Source organism: Mercurialis annua, linkage group LG1-X (assembly GCF_937616625.2).
Source record: "Mercurialis annua linkage group LG1-X, ddMerAnnu1.2, whole genome shotgun sequence".
NCBI lineage: Eukaryota > Viridiplantae > Streptophyta > Magnoliopsida > Malpighiales > Euphorbiaceae > Mercurialis > Mercurialis annua.
Window position 1 is genome coordinate 1,639,276 of NC_065570.1, and position 20,804 is coordinate 1,660,079.

Sequence of the window (20,804 nt, forward strand, 5' to 3'; positions counted from 1 at the left end):
TGCTTGGGCCACTTATCCAAAACTGAAACTAATTTTTTAAAAATATTGTAACAAACATATATACAAATTAAACTATAAGAAAGCGAAAATAACTATTTAATTCAGTCGATTATTTCAATTGACTAAATTTCATGAGAAAATCACATTTTTACCACATTAATTAATCAGTATTTCACAAATTACCACCTAACTCTCCTATTTTACAGTACTACCAAAAACAATCAAAACTTTTCACCACCACCATCCCTATCATATGATGCCACATGTAATAGATATCTCATTACTGTTAGTGAGAATCTACCACGGGATCCGCGCCTTATTTGTTGTTGCATTCTCTTAAAACACGGGTTTCTTTCCTAACTGATTCAAATAACACTTGATTTTTTCCTTTTTAAAAGATATCAAATCAAAAACAGATCACAAATACACAAAATATACCATCGTCTTCTTTCTCAAAAATAGCATCGTCTTCTTCCTCAAATTTTTTCTCTCAAATATTGTATCATCATGGAATCTATTCCAGTGATGATACAACACAAAGGGAAATCGATTTTACTGTGTATCCTCTCTGCATAGTAGTTATCAGTGATACTAACCAGATACAAACAATTCTTCCAGATGCATCATCAAGTGTTTCAACAGCTATTTCACAATCAAAGATAGATCAAGATACCGTATCGATACATGATTGATACATGTCTGATACAATCGTCGAAATAGGTCAGTATACAAAACTTCTTGCAATTGATACAATAGACTGTAACAATGATCAAATCAAGAATCAGTATCAGATCCACTACAAGATATAGATCTGACAGTTGGACAATCTTTCAAAGATAAAGCAACTCTTCAAGCATGCTTACGACTTCATGCAATTAATAATCACTACCAGCAAAAGACAGTTAAATCATGTCAAAAGAACATTTTTGTAAAATGTATCGATGATACATGTAAATGGTATCTGAAAGCGTCAATTACATTAATTCACTGAAACTACAGGTATGTAAATCTCATATTATAAAGTACAAACACTATTTTGTGTTGTATGTATATTTTATATATCTGACTTGCTGTGAACTTCATAAAATTGTCTCTTCTATGTATCAAATATGTATATAAACGGTATCTTGATATTGTTTTTATTATACTAGGTGAAACCATCTTCAGATGATATCATAACAGTTCTCGAAAATGGTAAAGAATACACAGTCAATATGGTCAAGAGAACATGTACATGCAAAAAGTTTGATATCGATGAAATTCCTTGTAAACATGACGTAGCATTTCTAGCCGACAAGAAGATTGAACCTTATGCGTACTGTTCAAGATACTATACAAATGCAGCTATGTTAGCGACATATTCTGAAACCGTATATCCATTGGAGAAGGAAGAAGAATGGATTATTCCATAACATATCAAGAACATGATTGTCTTACCACCCCAACATAGAACAAGAACTGGAAGGCCTAAAAAGAGTAGGTACACATCAAAGTGGGAAAATCCGAAAAAAGGGAAATGTGGAAAATGCGGGCAAGCTGGACATAATAGGAAAACATGCCGAAACATGCCTAAAGCTACCTAGATTATCATTTCTTTCAGTATTTTTTATTCTATTATAAATTTCCAAGTATTATATACAATTCTGATACATTAAAGAGTGTTGTATGTCAATTTCTAATTGCACAGAACATACATATCTGATATAATATTAATTGCAGATACATATATTATACAAGTCTGATACATAAATGATACACAAGTATTACATTCAGTATCACAAGAACATTTATATATGCATATCCGGTAACATGTTAAGTTTAGATACATTTATTATATATGTAAGATACATACATTATACAACATAATAACTTTCAATATCAGAATAACATACATTATACATACATTATACAACATAATAAATTACAGCCAATTTAACCGCGTCTTCATCCAACTTGAAAACTTTGTTCAAAAATATGACACCCAATCCATCTCGAGTAACTTCACTATTTGGGAAATAGGTATCAATCAACCGATTCTGTAATGGAGCAAAAGAAACAGGATTGAAATCACCAACACAGTATATAATATTTAAAAAAAAAACAGATCTTAGAACCTACAAATGTAAACTTAAAATGAAAACAACTGTAAGATACATATAATATACATAAATGATACATGTATTAAAAAAGCTTATTTCATAAACTAATTTTAAAACCGAACATGACCTAAGATATCAAAAATGTAAACTTAAAATGAAAACAACTGTAAGATACATATAATATACATAAATAATACATGTATGAAAAAAGCTTATTTAATAAACTAATTTTAAAACAAAACATGACCTAACATATCAAAATACATCTGTTATACATGAAAAATACACATATAAAAAAAATACCTGAACGAAACGAGTTGGTTCTTCAATATGCAAGGATTTCTCAACTTTCTTAGGATCAAGTACAGCATCAAAAGCCAAACGCCTTCTTTTCAAACCAGTGTCATCCACCTTCTTTCCCTTTGCTTTAACATTCTCAGAGGCAGAAGCAACAACACTTCCTTCAACATCTTTTTGCGCTTTTTTTACTAATTTCCGCTTCATTTTGACAGGAGCAACAGAATCAATTTTTTCTTTTGAATGATTTGATCTTGTAGACATAACCATGGTGATATTTATAGAGGTAATAGTTAATAACAAATGTGGAGCCCTAAAAATTAAATTCACGTTAGACACTACACTGATAATGGCTAAAAAGTAGGAAGGAACAAGAAAACTGTAAATGGAGAAGCAGAAACGATTGAAATTAGAGAGATCGTGTGAGAGAGGGAAGAAGAAATGAGAGAAATCAGGGAAAATTTGAAAAAACGGTAAAAAAAAATCAATAAAGAAGGAAAGAACATGAAAATTAGAAGGGCGACACATGTGAGAATTGTATACACGTGTTGGCTAGGGAAGAAGGTGGTGTTGGTTGAAAACTAAGAATGGGAGCTGGTATTTGATGAAAGAATAATTGCAAGGAAGTAAACAAATAAATTGAAATGGTAAATTGTGAAAAAGTGGGTGATTATTCTGGCTTTTCTGTTATTTTCTCAAATTTCATTAACATTAATTGATAAAAATTAAATTTTGTGTTAATTATTCAAATATGTAATTTTTTTAATATTCGGTTAATTTTAAAATTTCATCAAACTCTTAAAATTGTTAACCATAAAGGAATAAAATTAACTAAAAATCAAACTAAATTATAGTTTTAGTTTAATTCAGTTGATTAATTTGTTTATACTCAAATGGTACATACCCATACCTATATGTCAACCTAATCGACACATTTTTTCTAATACTTTTTTTTATTTAAAATAATTATTGACGGTATCTGATTATTTATTCTGTCTTCCTACACGGTACCTGTTATTTCAATTCTTAATTAAAAAATAATAGGATTTAAATTTATTAAATTCTTCTAAGTCCCATAAAGACAAAAGAATTATACTATACATTAAAACGGAAGAAAAACGACATAAAATATAAAGTAACGACAAATATTACGGTAGTCGTTTAGAATAAAAAGACTGCCTCTTACCATGTAAGTGACATCTGTTAGTAATGAAAAATATGTTCAGCTAACTAAAACACGTGTAAGGATAAGAAGAAAACATTACAGATATCTAAATTTTTTTTTGAAATCGTAACTATTTAAATTAGTGTGCTACTGTACTGCATGTTCTTTAATTTCTCATCAAAGGATTTCTCTCTCTTTTTTGGGTTTCCTTTTTTCTTGTTTTCTCAAATTGTTTCTCTTTAATTCTCATTTCTTAGGGTTCTATTTTATCTTAAAGTTATGAATATGTAAAGTGACATCAATTGTTATTTTATATAGTTCTGGATGGTTTTTTTTAACTGTATGATCTATAATTTTATTAACAGGGGCGGACCTAAAAAGAGCGTATGGTGGGCAACTGCCCACTTTGTAATTTTGAGTCTCTTTAAAAAACGTTGATATGAAATTGAAAAATATGATTTTATCATCTTATATTATATACTTTGCCTACCTTAAAATTTATTTGTTGTCAATTTTATTCATCTTATAAAATTTAAATATAATTTTGACCACCTTATAAAATATTTGTGAGTCTGCCACTGTTTGTTAATATTTCTTTTGGTAGCAATTGATCGTGCTGAAAGGATTTTCGACTACTGTTATTGACATTGTTAGATAGTTTTAAGGGCACGATGGTGTCTTATTTGCAAGTTAATTTGACATTGAAAGATTGTAAATTCTAAATCAGCAATAGGGGTTAAACTGTCTTCATTTGCTAATTACTAATTAATCGTTGGCTTGAACTGTATGTTTATGTTTTTCACTTATAATTTTACTTTTTTAAATATCGTTTAATTTTAAGTCGGTAAAAGCTTTTTTTAAAAGCAATAAAAAAATTATAGAATTTAATTTAACAGTGTTCATAAGTCGTAAATAATTACACTCAATGGGAAGCAAGAAAAATGAGAAGCAAGAAATATACAAATGGAGGATATTTAAGAGAAAATCTTAGGGGTATGTTATTTTTTTAGTTAATCATTTAATTTTCTTTTCGAGAGCGCATAATTAATATAGCCAGAAAAAAATCTAAGTGAATGTAGTGTTTGATAGGAGTAGAATACTCCTAGTATTTAGATAGTTTTTGCATCGTTTTATTGTGTGTTAACATGTGTTTTTAGGTGTTTCGATACCTTATTACGTGTGTTGGCATTTCAGGTGATTCGAAGCGTTTTTTGAGCCATTTTGGAACAAGAAAGGGAGGTGCTAAAGATTTTGTAGAAAAGAAGAAGTAGCTCAAGCAAGCGATAGGAAAAATGAAGTCTGAGATTCCATAAGTTCTCGATCGAGAAGGCTCATCTTCAAGCTTCTCGATCGAGACAGGAAATGAAGAAATGCGCGGTATAAATTTCAAGAGCTTCTCGATCGAGAAGGCTATTTTTCAAGCTTCTCGATCGAGAAGAGCCATGACTCAGCAATTCAAATCAGTTTTGGATCTTGTGCTATTTTGGCCCACTTCCACTTTTGGACAAACAGACTTTTAATAGTGTGGATTTTATTTCCTCTTTGGGTTGTACTATAAAAGGCACATTATGTCAAATTTTAGGTTAAGCCTCCTTTTTGTAGAAACAATTTAATTCTCTAGCAAACATTCTCTTTTATCTTCTTGCTTGTTTTTTGATATTCTTACATTGTTGAAGGCTTCAAGCTTTTATTTTCAGATTTTGGGGTTTAAGATCATTTTTAATACAAGCTTAGTTATTGAATCTTCATTATATTGTTCATGATTTATTGCTCCTTATTATTAATCAAGGTAATCATTCTCACTTTTATTACGTTAATTAATTATTTCTTAGTTGTTGTTTTAACTTTAATCATGAGTAGCTAAACTCCTAGTCTAAGGGTTGTTATGATTGCTATGTTTAATTGCTAGATGATTGGTTAGGGTAATATGGGTTACGGTTTTGTTGTGTTTATTAGACTTAATGCTTAGAATAAATTGGCCTCTTAATCTTTGCTTAGTGTTTGATTAGTGAGGACGAGAGTTAAACTAATCAAATGGACCTAGTTAAGCATAAGCTTAAAACCTAGATGTACGAGAGTAATTTAGGAATTTAGCGGTTGTTTGAGTTTGCGGATTAATCGGATTGATTGGTGTAGTCGACATTCAATTGCACGAGAGTGAGTTAGATTTCGACTTATTAATCAATCGTCGGTTTTTCGACTTCCGGCTCGAGAGAGCGGATTTAGATACCTTATAATGACTTGACCTGAACCAATACCCGTATACCCAACCTATCTATCTAGGAATTGCTTAGGCATGATTACCAACCCTTAGGCGCTTTTAATTATCGTTTTTAATCCGTCAATCAATTAGTTGTTACATTGTTGTTGCTTTTCCTTAGTTGTTTAGTGATTAGTTGTTTAAGTTTAAATTGTAGTGTGAACTTTCTAAAAAATACGAACTCTTTCCTTGCTAAACGAATTGGATAGCAACTAATTCTCCTTCTCATCAATAATCGCTTTGAGTTCGCTCCTTGTGGGTACGATAACCCGGACTTAAGGTCCGCTTTATTACGAGTTGGTAATTTATATCAACAGTGTTCTATTTTATACAAAACTTTCTTAAATGAATTTTAGGAATACTATACCAATGAGCTAAAATCAGATAAGTTGGACAGAAAAACTGCTATGTCGTGGGTTTTAGATTTTTTCCACAAGTGCTCTATTTTTCCAATTAGAAATATTACAAAAGAACGTTAATAAAATAGAGAGGAAAAAAGGTGCAAAAAACAATCCTAATGTGGTCCACATGAAATGTGAGAAAATAACAAAACTATACAAAAAGAGGAAAAAAATAACAACAATGCTAAATTTGCTGAAATATTATATGAGCACCTCAAAAAAATAAGACTTTACATCTAATACCTTCCCAATAAGGATGCAACACATGGCACACTCAAAACAAATGAAAAGGGTCAAAAACACGTCAGAATATGTCAAAAACGCGTCAGAAACGCGTCTGACACGCGCGTCATAACCGTGCGTCAGTCACGCGTCAGTTCGTCAAACTATTCAGACATGTATCGTTTATGTATCTGTTATGTACCGGATATGTATCAAAGGACATATCTGATTATTATTTTTTCATATTTCTAAAATAAAAATAAATAAATAAATATAAATATATTATTAATATGTATTATTTATGTGTTTTTAAAGTGTATGTATAATATATTTTAAATTAAAAGATATATGTATCACGTGCTTTAATTAAAATTCACGCATCAAATAATATCAATAACATTTTGATATGTTACGATTCACTATAAATTGAAGCATAAAAGTAATAAGTTATGAGGTGTATGTATGTATAATATCAAAATTTTATTAATATTATTCGATATATTATTGTATTTGAGGTGTATATATAATATATTTTAATTTAAAGATACATGTATCACATACTTTAATTGAAATTCACGCATCAATAACATCTTTATATGTTACTCGATATAAATATCTTTAGTTTACATGATATATACACACAAAAAATAACTAATAACAATATTATCCACTTCATTAGCATGAAAATATATTCTCTTTATTTGCAACAATTTCTTATTATGCGCCTAAACTATTTTTGATATGTATAAGAAATGTATCATATATGTGTAGTATTTGTATGTGAGTTGTATATTTAATGCATTGAATATATAATTTACGGGTAGTTAAAATGTATTTATAACATATATTAAAATAAAAATATGCCATTTGTAAATTGTATAAAAAAATTATCAATGATACGTATTACGAATATATTTATCATGTTTTAATTGTATATGAAAGATGTATCTAACAAATACATCTAAACGGTATATATATATATATATATATATATATATATATATATATATATATAAAATGAACGTATTTGAGTTGTTTCTGACATGTATTTGATATTTATCTGATATGTATTTGAGATGTATAACGGTATTCTAAACTTCTCGCTATAGACATTGTTGAAATCTTAAATTACAATTAAAAAACAAATGAGAGACGTTAGCAAACAATATTATAATAGTTATCACATAATGCACGAAAAATAAAAAACAATACATCTTTTAAATATTATAAATACATAATAAATCTCAAATATATAAATAATACATGACATATTATTAATCAAAATACACAAAATTAACATTTTATTTTATTTTCATTTCCCTCCTTATCTCTTTTCTTTCACACATAGGAACCACCCCGTTTAATGCTTGTCCCGCTTAATTACTTTTTTTCGGTTAGTCCCACTTAATTTTTCTCCCTACATTAAACGGTTAAACGGTTAAGACCTTTATTTTTCTCGTCGACTTGGAATCCAAACCGTCCATTTTCCCAACTCACTACCACTGGTACTCATCGGAATTCGCTGATCCCCTCCAATTTGATTATATCATTTAGTTGTCCTTTCCTGTTTTTTCAATCAATTAGTTTGATTTCTAACATTTAGAAGGTTGTCAGGTGTAAGCAAGAAAGGATACCAACATAAAAAGTGATCCGACCATTCTTACCTCTAGAGACTCAGAATTGTAGAAGAAATGCCATGTGCAGGCGCAAAATGCTCCACCAAGCAGAGGTACCTAATTTGGTTGATATGAAATAAGAATGAGAAAGATTTTGCTGGAAATAATAGAACATTCTGAGTAATTCAAACCAACTGGACAATGCATAATGTAAAGTGGCTTTTATGACTCTAGTTGGATTAAAACGGTATTGAAATCAAGAGGATCTTCCCAATATTGCACAGAAGTTCCTACTAATTTTAACATTTATCTTCTTCCCAGGAAAAGCCAGCAAACCCATGTCAACGGGGGAAAGTTACACTAGCATTCAGGTAGCAGATAGAGTCAAGTCTAAGAAACAATTTATACGGTTATAAGTAACTGTTTTCATAACCCTTTAATTAGCGTTTCCTTTTCTGTACAACATAGGTGTCCGTAGGCTCAAAATTGCAGAGTTTATAGACTAAATCATTCTACTATAATCTAACTATATGCCTCAAAGTAGAAACTTGTTATATAGTAACAATGCACAAATTATACTTAGTAAATTGAAATAACATCGGCAGAAATAGTTTTATCAGTAATGCATACAGTGACCGTACGAATAGCTTTGGAACAAATCAAATAAGAATTATCAGAAACTAAATTTTTCACTAAGTCTTAAAAAATTATTTGAGAATTTAAACTATCTAAACAACAAAATTGAACTCCCAATGATAGCAAATAAAATAACTCACCATGCCCCAAGAGAGTCCCTTCCAAGATTCAAGCTCAGATTTCTCCCCATATTGCCACACCAACGCTATAGCAGTTATCCTGTTTCCAGTACATACATTCTTCATTGACGTTCAATTCACCGATACACACATTACAACAAAATCCCCAAATTTATTGAATTTGAAAAGGCAAATTAGCATAAATTTAAAGCATCAAATTACTCTGTAGTTTTAATGTTTTCACAAACCAAAATAAACATTAACAAGATCAACTAATCAACTAAAAACTAGCCACAATTTTCAAATTTCAGTTAGACTAGAAATTAGCATAAATTATGCAACTTTAACAAGAATCAAAATTAGAATAAACAATTAAGAACAACCGAACACGAACTCACCACTCAACAACACTAGAAACATGAATAGCCCAGGTGGGCAAAGACAGTGCATTGGATGGTTCATTAAGCTGACCCAGAAACGGTAAACCGACAGCTGAGGCAGGACTCGCTGCGGTTACGGCCAAACTAGCTCCGAGAAGAGATGGAGGTTAGTCAGAGAAAGGAAATACAAAAATTAGCATGAGATGTAATATTTTACAGTTTAATGATGTTAAATGTAAAGAAAAAGTTAGCATAGCTGAAAGATTTTGACAGCCTTAGCAAAAATGTAAAAAAGGCCCGCTATTAGCCCATTTGTGTAATTTTCTCATGAAATGTTGGCATCTCATGTATTTTAAATCTAAAAAACGACCCTAACATTTTAAAAAAATATCAAAAATGACCCTTCTGTTAATATTTTCGTTTAGTTCCGTGCACGTTTTTTTTGTTTAATGCCGTCTATTTGTTATTATTTTTTGATATCTTTTTAAAATATTAGAATTATATTTGAAATCGAAATATATGAGATGCTAATAAAAACACGGGATATACATGAAGATTATTTTTGCACCTTTTTTTCAAATAAATATAAGATCAAAATCTTAACTTCCTTTTCATTTCTGTTTGGCAGTATTAGATTTTAATTAATTATATTTTAAATTTTGCCCATAAAAGTGTTGCACAATTTCTTACATTTAGAAAAGCCGCAACGTAGTGCGGCTTATATGCTAGAATTAATTAAATTGAAATTGAAGTAGTCGTGGATTGCCGCAAACAAAGGCTTTCGCTGCAGAGCACATTAAAAAAATTAACACAGAATTTGGTATTTAAAATTGTTTCTAAAATTTATAATTGTGTGTAATACACTCCAACTAAAATAAGAATTATCTAAATAAAATAAGTTAGAAGTGAATGACAAATTTGGATCCAGGAAGTAAAACAGGATATATAAACATTTGCATTATTAAATGCAGAACTCACTCACAAACCATGAACACCAATGACCAAATCTGTTTAAAGTGTTGCTCCACAACGGATAGTAAACACATAATTTACAATTTCAGGATGTTCATATAAAACTAGGCTACATATGCACGAAAGGACTGGACGAAACTATCGATCCTTTTCCTTATCTCCTCCGGATTGGCCCCCACTACCTTGTCTACTTGAGCACCATTTTTCATCAGCACAAATGTCGGCATCGCCTTCACTTCCATTTTACCAGCTATAGCCTACGAGCGCATAATACAATGAGAATTATACAAAACAGCTGGTTATTAAAGTTGTTCCAAAGCAATATGTCATCCAAAAATGTCGAATCATCAAGTTGTTCCAAATGATCAAAATGGCTGGTTATTAAAGGAATGATCCACATGTGCAAATAAATATCTAGTATCTCGACCACTAGCATACAAATACATTTATATTAGCGTAAACGATTTAAAATGCAGTTGACGGGTCGAAACCTGCTCTCATTTCGCATCGACTTTCAATCCTTAATCAAAGTATTTTCTCATCTAATCAACAAGGTGAAAAGCAAGCACCGTGAAAGTTCAAACTTCAGACCTATCAAACACGAGTGCAAGAAAATTGATGAATGAATTACTAAAACTACATAAGATTCCAAGTGTTGTAGACCATGAATGGCTATATGATTGACCTCACAAAAGGTAATTTAACTAGCACATAAGATTAAAGAACAAGTCAACGGATCGACGCCCTTGCAAAGTTATTTCTTTCTCGTAAGAATTCCACTCCATAGCAACTTCAAAACATGAAATGCCAACAAGGTCCAACTTCTAAAATACAGATGCAACATACATATACATATATATCAAGATTCAAGATTAAAATCATTGCAATATACAAAAGAATGAAGTCAAGTAATCCTTAAATTATCATCTTAGCAGTTCATATCTAGTCCGAAAACAGCAACAAGAATTACCTTAACATCATCAACGTCGACAGTCAGAAACAAGGCATCTGGATAAGCCGAAGCTATTTCCTCGAAAATCGGGTTCATTGCCACGGAGGGCATACACCATGAAGCAGTAAAGTGCACAACAATCTACCAAAAAATCTAAACAAAATCAGCATCAACCAACCAAATTTTACACAAACAAGATTTCTATTACACCTCAATTACTGTTTAGATTACTACTGAATTAACAGTGATGGTTTGAGCTGATAAAAGATTTTGAAATTCAAATTGAGCCCATCAATCAACGAACAAAACCCACCAATACCCTAATCATAATTGCAAAATTAATGATAAAAAATCGAGCTTACAGGACAGCCTTGATCGGTTGCTTGAGTGACATAGAAACCCCATGATTCTACTGAATCAACCTTCACAACTCTTGACTTGGGTTGCTGTTCTTGGCTCTCCATTTCTCTAGGATTTGAAATAATCAGAGTCAATCTAGTAGATTAGCTGAAATATGAATGGGTTTACATAGTTGGACCCCTCTTCGTCCCCAATGTCGTTTTGTTGGACCCCTCTTCGTCACCAATGTCGTTTTGTTGGACCCGTCTACCGGTGTCGTTTTCTTGGGGCCCTCCTTATCTTGTTTTAGCATGACCCACTCTTTTATATGGAACATTCGATAGGTATGAATATTGTTAAGCTGGCAATATTTTATTTTTTAATTTATCTAAAAAAAACAACTGTTTGGAAAAAAATCTAGGGAGAAAATAAATGGAAGGACTGAAAATACGAAAAACTTTAAAAAATTAGTTAATGACAAAAATAAAATTTTATTGTGTTTTATAATTTTAATGCAAACTTTTAATTTTAGCAAATATAAAATACAAATCACTAATTTTTTTTTTTCACGCAACAATTTTCAAATAAAAAATATTATGTGGACGTAGGAATACATGTTACTATGACATTATTTCTGTATTTCGCATCCTCGTCTTTCTTTCTATCAAACAAATATTTGATATCATGCATTGCAAAAATTGATCATTTACATTAAAATTGAAAAATCCGCTAAGTTTTTCTTGTAGTTACTCCTTTAAGGATTAAGTAACTGTTTAAAAAATCAGTTCAATAACAGCTACAAAAATTTAAAATTCAGTTAACCGCATTATCAAATATATTATATATTTTTGAATATTCTTAATGTATTTATTGAATGAAATGAATTAACCAACAAATTTAGTGACTCAGTGTTGTATTTTTTAAATTTAGTTAATTCAGTTTTTCGTAAATTAATTGATTCGATTAAATTAATAAAATAATTCAATTTTAGCTAAATCGGTCGGTCTGTAACTGAACCGACCATTTTGATCACGGCAGCTATCTCCACTTCCTATTCAACAAAATAATCCTGAAGAATATAAAGTTGATTTACCAATTATAATGATCAAGAGCTTTACACATCAAATAAAAAACATAATCAACAGCCAATACTATTATTTCAGATTGCAGTAAGAAAATCTCACACACCATCGGAATTAAAGTTACAGCTAATAAAAAAACTACTACTTTTTTTTTCTGTAGTTCACCAATTGGTGAACATTCAGCTGTTAAATCAAGATCCTAATCTAAGCAAATAATTCAGACAAATACAGATTAGTAAAACTTCATTCTACAAACAACTTCATCTCACTGCACTTCATTCTCATTTTACAAACCCGAGGCTAGTTGCTCTGTAACAAATTAACTGTGTCAAGAAAATATATCACAATTCAGCCGCAGCTCAATCGCGAATCCCCAAGTAATCGTACTGCTGTCGTCTGTCGTCGAGGAATTCCGATCTCACAGGCATTGACTCGCGCAGCAAATCGAAGCGAACACAGGGATTCGCCAACCGAAGTGGGGTCCGGTGAAATATTTACAAACATCAAGGTTTTTGAATCTCCACCTAGACAAGGCTGCTCACAGAATGAACCAAAATTAGAAAGAGAATGGTTTGAATTTCATCTAATTAAACTAAAGAAAAGGAAAAAAAATGTTCTGGTTTTCTTTTCATCATTGTTACTGAACCAGTTTTTACCTGGAGAAGATATGTCAACTTGGAGTTCCTGAAGGGAACATGATCTTCCTTCTTTGCCAAGGCAAAAATTACATCACTTAAGCACGACAAACTTTTATTGATGGCCTGTTTATATAGAAAATTTAGACCAACTGCAATAACAAAAGCCGCTTTATATCCTTTCTAATAGAGATCTTTGAAGACAATTACCTGAGTTTCTTTCAACCTATCACCTGTTGCTCCACTCCTCGAGAGTCGCTCACTTCCAGCAAGGTCAATAAGATTTAACACGCCTTGCACTTGTTGTTCAGTATTCTATTGAATATAAGAAAGAGAACAAACATGTAAGTGGAGCAGTCACAAAAACAAGCACAACAACAAGAATAGGACATAACGAACCTCATTCACCCCAGAGATTCGTAATGTAAACACGAAATGACTTCTGGATGACTGCTCATTCATTTGTGTCTTACCTACAGACCTGAAGAGTATTGCAACAAATTAACCTCAAGAACTGCTTTATCTAAATAAAATAAATCCACAACCTTTATATTGATCTAATATAGAGCAACTAAGCCCACATATCAATTAAAAATTATAATGAAAAGAAAATGAGAGTATAAGAATCCAAATGTACATCAAAACGTAGTAAAATATAAGATACAGCAAGTGAAATCACATGAAATTGATTAGAGTGCATATAATTGTATTACCTGCTTTGTGCAGCTTGTCGTAGAAGAGAGGAAATCTCTTGGATGCTACAGACATCAACAACTGTCAAGTCAGTGACAGTCGTATTGCCATTGGCATCGTGTTTAATGGTATACTGCTTCCCCGCATTTTCTGTACCAGTTGATCTATTTGTTGATAATAGATCACGAAGGTTCTCATTGTATATTTCCAACATTGAAGCCTATCATTATTTAAAAAAAACCCACAATTAATCATTCATCTCGGTAATAAGGGAAAAACCCAAATTTTATTTAGATTACCTGCATTTTAAACTTCCAACCCTGTGCTAAAAGTGACTGGCTAGCTTGAAAAATCTGTTCAAGGGAGCGAGGTATAAGCCCTTTCTGTTCTGCAGCCTCTGTCTTACCCATCATTGTGTAAGTTTTCCCTGAACCAGTCTGACCATAAGCAAAAATGCATACCTACAAAGTCCAGCACAGTAGCAACAGTCAGGCACAGCCATACTAAGGCAAGAAAGCACAAAACAAACTTCTGTTCATATGCACTCCCAAAAAAGACTATTACTTCTCAAAACAGACTACGACATTAAGATTACATCTTAGCATGCATGCTGACAATCAAAAGATATGGCGTCGTTCTCATCGTAACATCATTTCTTTACATTTGCTGGTGGAAGTAAACTTATATTTAACTGCTGAACATAATGAGACTGTAATGTAGAAATACGTGCTCAGTTGAGGACTGGGTCACTATTTAACCAGTTGTAAAAATTAGGCAGGGGTAGGACGAAAAGCTACAGGCAGCATAGACTGACCTTGTAGCCATCAAGAGCACTTTGTACCAACTGCGATATTTCAACAAAAACATCTTGTTGGCAAGCATCATGACTAAACACCTTGTCAAATGTGAAAGGATAACTCTGCCCTGTTTAGAATAGAATAGCACTACATAAGAAACTGATAAAATTTTGCTCGTGCAATTAGGAACAAGAAATTCTCCTATGCAATAAATTCAAATCAGATTAGAAACAGTCGCAAGGAAATAAATTATTATACCGCTTTGTATCAAGTCAATGCCCCGACCAAGACTTTCTAATGAAGTAGGATAGGAAACTACCGGGGCTTCTGTTACAACACCATCATCAGGTAACAAGGGTCGCACTCTACAAAATACACGAATATTACCCTTTAATTCCTGCAATAGAGCACAGCAATTTTTATTAGATTGAGAATTTCATATTACTCACCTTCTATGATATTATTAGTACTTATGAAGCCACAAACTTACATATTATAAAGCTAAGGGAAAAGGATAATTACCAAAATAGTGTTATGCAACTTTTTCCTCAATCTCTCTCCTTCAGTTAATTGATGTTCTGCGTCTGCCAGGCGCTCTTGTAGCCCTTGTACTATTCTTCTCTGTTCTTCAAATTCTGTCCTAGTTTCTGAAGCAGATAAACTGGTCATCTAAGGAAAAGAAATAAAGAGTAGTTCATTAGCATAACCCAGAAACTTTAAAATGATGCCTTGTGACTTTAATATGAGATGAAAATCAAAACTTAACCCGATCAATCACATAAATACATTACCTTTAACTTTTCATTTGCAGCAGTTAGTTTCTGCTCTAACAAATGTATATGTTCTCTTTGGGCAGAGCATGTTTCCTGCAACAGAAAATCACAACCTCAGAAAATTGCCCAATTTTCATGTGAATATTGACTTTACGAAGTGATTTGAACAGACCTCCAAAGATTTTGATTTTGCAATCAAATTATCTATCTCGGCAACTGATTTTCCTGAACTTTCTTTAAACTTCGCTACTTCAGCAGTTAAGTCTTGCACCTGTGCTAGTTGGCGATCACGATCTTCTCTCACTTGCTGCAGTTCACCTCGAAGGCATTTTACTTCATTGAGTAATGTTTCCTTCTGATTCAAGGCCTCATCCTGGGAAGCCTGAGAAGTAGGGAGAAGAAGGAATACAACAATAAGATGACACGCAAAATTATCACAAAAAAAGTTCCATTTTAGGCTATTCGCAAATTTCTTCATCATAAAACTTACTCTAGATGAAGATAATTGATCTTGGAGTGAGCTATAGTGGCCCCTTAATGTACTAAGGTTCTCCAATATAGTCGACTTCTCTTTCTCAACCCGTTTGAGAGACTCACGAGCAGCTTCAAGCTCACCATGTAATTTACCATTGTACTGTTGCAAGCTTAGGTTGTATTCTTGCAATCGCTTGTACATATCATCAAGAGAAGTAGCCTGCAGATTTCAGCTAATTAATAAGTCATGAAGTTGGGAAAGATATGGATAAGTAGCAAGCTTAGAATCAACCAAAATTTGGGGAAAACAAGATGCAAAAGCTCTAGATAAGTTAGATATTACCCTCTGATTAGCTACTACTATATCTTGTTGAGCCTTTTCAAGCTCTTTCGAGAGAGAAGCCTGTAAAGTCTCTACAGAAATACGAGCTTCCTTCTCTCTTTTGTGACATTCAATTGCATCCTGGTTGTCGAAACATAAAATCGGAATCAACAGAGACATTAATATTCTAAATCTTGTAAATCATATGGAGCAATGGAAGCACTCTTACCAATTTCTCCGACTCTTCCTTCTTTAAATTCTCCTGCAAAGAACTATTCTCACGCCTCAATTCTAAAACAATAGCATTATATTTCTCCTCCTTTTCTTTCATCTCCACCTCTAGAATCACGCAAACGAATTTCAATTACTACCATCATAAAAATATCTCAAATCACTCATAATGAACACTAATTGACAGCATATCATAACCATATATAAGGCAAAAATCATATCTTTAAGAGCCAACTAATTATAATCATCTCAATTAACGAAATAAAAACAATACCCGTATCAGCACATTTCTTCTCAGAAGCTTCAAGAGCAATTTGAAGCTTCCCTTGATTATCAAGATTAACTTCATCCCTTTTTTGAAACCATCTAATACAACTCTTAAGCCTACTATTAACTCCACTCACTAATTCCAAATTTCCCTGCCAAAATACACAAAATTTCACAAAATTAAAAAAAAATCACAAAAATTCCACAAAAACACTAAAATCAAAACGAATTTACAAACAACCTTATGGTCAAACTTTTTCATTTTAGTCCTCTCGCTAACCAAAGCTTGAATTTCTTCTTTAGTAAAATCAACTGCCGGTTCACACTCTGAACCGTCAGTACTACCAATATCACCACTGCCACCAACATCCTGCCGTTTATTAACCGAACCAAACGGTTTACGGTCGACAGCACCGATTCTTCCTGCGCCAATCCGTCGTCGTTTATCCAACTGCGTGCCAGCAAACCCACCGCCGCCAGTACCGCCGCCATCCTTCTGCAAAACCATCGGAAAATAATTACTCAGTTAATTAAATGAAAAGAGTACGGTTTATAGATCCCAACAAATAGAGTTAAATTGAAAAGGGAAATCAGTGGGGCTTACGTTGGAAGGACTTCGGGGCGGTCGATTTTGGTTACGTGATGACATTTGAATTTGAATTCAAACGGAAGCTAAACCCTAAATCTATAACGGGAAGTGATTGAAGAGTTGGAGAGAGCGTAGTGACGAAGTGAGTTTGGGCGGAGAGTGAAATTTGAATTAATTTGAATTGGGGAATGTTAGATTCGGCGCTCTGTCGTTATTTTCTAATAATTTGGGCCCCTCGTATCGATATGTTAACGTTGGAGTTTTACACAATCCAGAGGCCCAACTATTTTTTATAGGCCCTTAATTTTGAATTCTTTGTCTAGACTTGTTCATAAGTCGGGCTCGGGCCGAATATATGCCGGATTTTAGTATTTTTACGTAAGTCCAAGTCAGATCTAAACTCGACCTTTACATCCTATATATGATCTGAGATTTTTCGAATTTACATGAAAAATTATATAAAATAAAATAAAAGTCTGAGACCGTCCATAAACTAATGGGCTTTTTTTGGATTCGGACTCGAATCGAATGGACAAAAATTTATTGTCCAAATTCAACATGAGACAAACGGATTCGGATGCGCCGGAAAGATATTCACACTCATAAACAGGTCTAGTCTTTACTTAAATCATAGTCATTTATTTCTTAACTTCTATAATTTTGTAGGAATTACCTTCAATTTCTAAAACTTGAAAATATTGATATAGAATTTATGTTCTATTCGGTGAGAATTAGTAAAATAAATATATTTTGTGATAATCAATAGAGACTCTCATTTGAAGGTAAATTGGACATAACTCAAGCAATTATTCCAATATCTGATAAATATAAAAGTATTATGATTAGTACATGTTATAATTTAGCACTTTGGTTTAAACAATTGGAAGAAAATGTTAAAATTGATGTTAATTTGAGTCAATTTTGGTATTCCTACTTCATTAATCCTTAAACCAACATTTAAAAATAGGCCTGATATCTCAAAAGACCCCGACCTTTTAGTCCCTTTTCAATTTTACCCGAACGTTAAAAACTTGTCAATTTTATTCTATTTCGTATTTTCTCGTTTCAATTGTACTCTAAGTTTTTAATTTTTCATAATTTTTTTATTTAAATGATAAAATCATTTAATTAACTAAGTTTAAAGATGAAATTAAATTTATTTTCATTCAAAAAAGTACAAATAAGTCTTTTATTTTTAAAAATTAACTAAAAATCATAATTAAATTAAAACAAATTTAAATTCTTAATTAATTTCATTAAATCTAAATAAATTTTCAACATATACAATTAATATATGTTAGATATGGAGATCGTATTTTAATTTTTTTCAAACGAAAAAAAGGTCAATTTAATATTTCAGGGTACAATTGAAATATAAAAATGTGAAATAGGATAAAATTAAAAAAAAAAACTAAAAGATCGAAATTTTTTGAGGCATTACGCCTTAAAAATATAACAAGCTGCATATGCATGTTCAAATAATAAACAAAAAACAATGAAATTTGCTAAGCCCCCAGTTATAGTGATCGGACAACTATTAATCTCCACGAACTCCACGTGTCAACTGTCTACACGTTCCCACAAGAACTCAAGCCAGCATGTCCAATAGAAGAACACATGTCAACCAACAATTGGTGAATATCATATCCAGCTTATCCAACTAGAAAAATAGGCAGATAAGGTGATTGGTAAGTGAGAACCAATCTACATCACAAATTAAACAAAATAATGTCTAAAAATAAAAATCCAATCATAAAAATATAATTCCACAAAACCATTCTTATAATTCCATCACTTGAAACAACATGGCGCAGGCAATGGCATCAATGGCTGGTCTACGTGGCAATTCTCAGGCAGTTCTTGAAGGCAGCCTCCATGTCAGCGGCTCAACTCGGTTGAACTCGGCCACCACCACACGAGTTGCTATGGGTAAGGGTAGTTTCAGTGTTAGAGCCCAGCAAAAACAAGTGTCTGGTGATGCTGAAACTAGCCGCCGGGCAGTTCTTGGTCTTGTTGCCGGCGGTTTGGCTTCGGGCTCGTTCGTTCAGGCTGTTCTTGCTGAAGCTAGCTCTATCAAAGTCGGACCGCCTCCCCCTCCGTCTGGTGGATTGAGTAAGTTCATTGTTGTTTCATTTTTATCATGCACGGACATTTATTTGAGTAAAGGCAAATGCAGCCTTTGAACTTGTGATTCACTATTAAATAATTCAATTTTAACTATTTTGATTAATTAAAAACAATACCTTCTCCTTTTAAGGTCAATTAAGAATAATATTGGGTTATTTCAATTCCTGAATTTATTCATGTTATAGATTTAAAATATAAAGTGTTCATTAATTGATCAAAATAACTAAAACTACCGAGTTATTTGACATTTAATTACAAGTTGAATGAATGGATTGACTCTTTACTCTTATTCGTTATGTACATTTTTATAAAAGGCTCGATGAATTATAAAATTCAAACTTAATATTTTACCTTTTGCAATTTTAGTTAAAATGTTTACATCAATTATATCCAGTTCAATTTAAATCTATGATTAGAATCACGAAAATTCGAAACATGTCCAAAATACCAAGCATGCCTGTTTTTTTATCATATAGAGGTCTCAAGGGATTGGAAACAAATTTTTAAATAAATGGATTGGACGAATTGACTAAATTGTTGCAGATGTTTGAAATCAGATTAAAATTACTAAATTTTCTATGTTTTTCATTAGAATTGCAAAAAGTCTTTTATGGTCCATTACGTCTATTACATTTTTACCACAATGAAAAATTTATGAGTCTCTCACTAATTTTTGCAGCCGGGACTAAGAATTCTGATGAGGCAAGAGACTTGGATATTCCATTGAAGGAAAGGTTTTACCTGCAACCACAAGACCCAGTTTCAGCAGTGGCAAGAGCCAAGGAATCAGCAAAGGAAATTCTTGGTGTTAAGCAGTACATCGACAAGAAAGCTTGGCCATATGTCATTAATGATCTTCGCACCAAATCTAATTATCTTCGCTACGATCTCAAAACCATTATTTCCGCTAAACCCAAAGATCAGAAGCAATCTCTCAAACAACTTACGGACAAGCTCTTCACCACCATTAGCGAGGTAATTAAATCATCTGTTCGTAAATAAGGGTTTAAACGAGTTGGGCTACTCACGAGTAACTCAATATATAATTGGATATTTTGTTATGTTTTTTATTAATGAAAACTGTGTTGTTTTTGTTTGTGTCAGCTTGATCATGCAGCCAAAGTGAAGAGCCCGACGGAGGCAGAGAAATATTATGCTGAAACTGTAACAGCTCTGAATGAAGTTCTTGCTAAAATTGGTTAAGAATCTGATTTGATTTGCTTGTAATTTGATGTAAGATTTGATGTCAATTAAAGCACTTGTAGTTAAGGGAGAAAAATAATTGCCTTCTTATCTTCTATGCTATGCTTAATCATTTGAAAAATACCTTATATTTTTTCTTTCATTTTAAGCCCG

At 32.2% G+C, this 20,804-nt stretch overlaps 5 protein-coding genes across 5 annotated transcripts; 2 read left to right on the forward strand and 3 right to left on the reverse strand.

Annotated features, from left to right (window-relative positions):
- The first annotated feature begins 498 nt into the window (after positions 1-498).
- Positions 499-1,640, forward strand: LOC126665273 (uncharacterized). The gene is made up of 2 exons (XM_050358018.2): positions 499-999; positions 1,152-1,640. Exons 1-2 carry the CDS (start codon positions 955-957, stop codon positions 1,410-1,412), a joined length of 306 nt encoding a protein of 101 aa, XP_050213975.1. The 5' UTR covers positions 499-954; the 3' UTR covers positions 1,413-1,640.
- A 6,001-nt stretch (positions 1,641-7,641) lies between these two features.
- Positions 7,642-9,362, reverse strand: LOC126665113 (uncharacterized; the record flags this gene model as incomplete). The annotated part of the gene is made up of 4 exons (XM_050357816.1): positions 7,642-8,008; positions 8,109-8,177; positions 8,837-8,915; positions 9,214-9,362. Coding segments are annotated over 4 exons (315 nt in total), but the record flags the coding sequence as incomplete, so codon positions are not given.
- A 703-nt stretch (positions 9,363-10,065) lies between these two features.
- Positions 10,066-11,627, reverse strand: LOC126661489 (thioredoxin-like protein CXXS1). The gene is made up of 3 exons (XM_050355346.2): positions 11,482-11,627; positions 11,138-11,260; positions 10,066-10,424 (listed from the first exon to the last, which is right to left on the reverse strand). The coding sequence occupies exons 1-3, from the start codon at positions 11,581-11,583 to the stop codon at positions 10,272-10,274; spliced, it is 378 nt and encodes a 125-aa protein (XP_050211303.1). The 5' UTR covers positions 11,584-11,627; the 3' UTR covers positions 10,066-10,271.
- Positions 11,628-12,584: 957 nt separating this feature from the next.
- On the reverse strand, positions 12,585-17,536 carry LOC126661481 (kinesin-like protein KIN-14C). Its single transcript, XM_050355339.2, has 17 exons — positions 17,337-17,536; positions 16,974-17,228; positions 16,740-16,884; positions 16,464-16,573; positions 16,256-16,375; positions 15,929-16,132; positions 15,611-15,820; positions 15,457-15,531; positions 15,188-15,334; positions 14,924-15,062; positions 14,683-14,792; positions 14,168-14,329; positions 13,889-14,088; positions 13,575-13,656; positions 13,386-13,490; positions 13,197-13,301; positions 12,585-13,074 (listed from the first exon to the last, which is right to left on the reverse strand). Exons 1-17 carry the CDS (start codon positions 17,379-17,381, stop codon positions 12,889-12,891), a joined length of 2,400 nt encoding a protein of 799 aa, XP_050211296.1. The 5' UTR covers positions 17,382-17,536; the 3' UTR covers positions 12,585-12,888.
- Positions 17,537-19,064: 1,528 nt separating this feature from the next.
- LOC126664988 (oxygen-evolving enhancer protein 3, chloroplastic) lies at positions 19,065-20,741 on the forward strand. Its single transcript, XM_050357633.2, has 3 exons — positions 19,065-19,433; positions 20,128-20,423; positions 20,553-20,741. Exons 1-3 carry the CDS (start codon positions 19,127-19,129, stop codon positions 20,649-20,651), a joined length of 702 nt encoding a protein of 233 aa, XP_050213590.1. The 5' UTR covers positions 19,065-19,126; the 3' UTR covers positions 20,652-20,741.
- The last annotated feature ends 63 nt before the right edge of the window (positions 20,742-20,804 follow it).

What these genes read in the sequence shown, in the direction of transcription:
- LOC126661489 (XM_050355346.2), bottom strand. Translation starts at nt 11,583, where the DNA reads ATGGAGAGCCAAGAACAGCAACCCAAGTCAAGAGTTGTGAAGGTTGAT. An exon ending in CAACCGATCAAGGCTGTCCT is followed by an intron (nt 11,261 to 11,481) that starts GTAAGCTCGATT and finishes ATTTTTTGGTAG; the next exon opens with ATTGTTGTGCACTTTACTGC. An exon ending in TCGACGTTGATGATGTTAAG is followed by an intron (nt 10,425 to 11,137) that starts GTAATTCTTGTT and finishes ATGCGCTCGTAG; the next exon opens with GCTATAGCTGGTAAAATGGA.
- LOC126665273 (XM_050358018.2), top strand. Translation starts at nt 955, where the DNA reads ATGGTATCTGAAAGCGTCAATTACATTAATTCACTGAAACTACAG. An exon ending in TTAATTCACTGAAACTACAG is followed by an intron (nt 1,000 to 1,151) that starts GTATGTAAATCT and finishes TTATTATACTAG; the next exon opens with GTGAAACCATCTTCAGATGA.
- LOC126664988 (XM_050357633.2), top strand. Translation starts at nt 19,127, where the DNA reads ATGGCGCAGGCAATGGCATCAATGGCTGGTCTACGTGGCAATTCTCAG. An exon ending in CCCTCCGTCTGGTGGATTGA is followed by an intron (nt 19,434 to 20,127) that starts GTAAGTTCATTG and finishes TAATTTTTGCAG; the next exon opens with CCGGGACTAAGAATTCTGAT. An exon ending in TCTTCACCACCATTAGCGAG is followed by an intron (nt 20,424 to 20,552) that starts GTAATTAAATCA and finishes TGTTTGTGTCAG; the next exon opens with CTTGATCATGCAGCCAAAGT.
- LOC126661481 (XM_050355339.2), bottom strand. Translation starts at nt 17,381, where the DNA reads ATGTCATCACGTAACCAAAATCGACCGCCCCGAAGTCCTTCCAAC. An exon ending in CTGCAAATGAAAAGTTAAAG is followed by an intron (nt 15,335 to 15,456) that starts GTAATGTATTTA and finishes TCTTTTCCTTAG; the next exon opens with ATGACCAGTTTATCTGCTTC. An exon ending in GTTGGAAGTTTAAAATGCAG is followed by an intron (nt 14,089 to 14,167) that starts GTAATCTAAATA and finishes AAATAATGATAG; the next exon opens with GCTTCAATGTTGGAAATATA.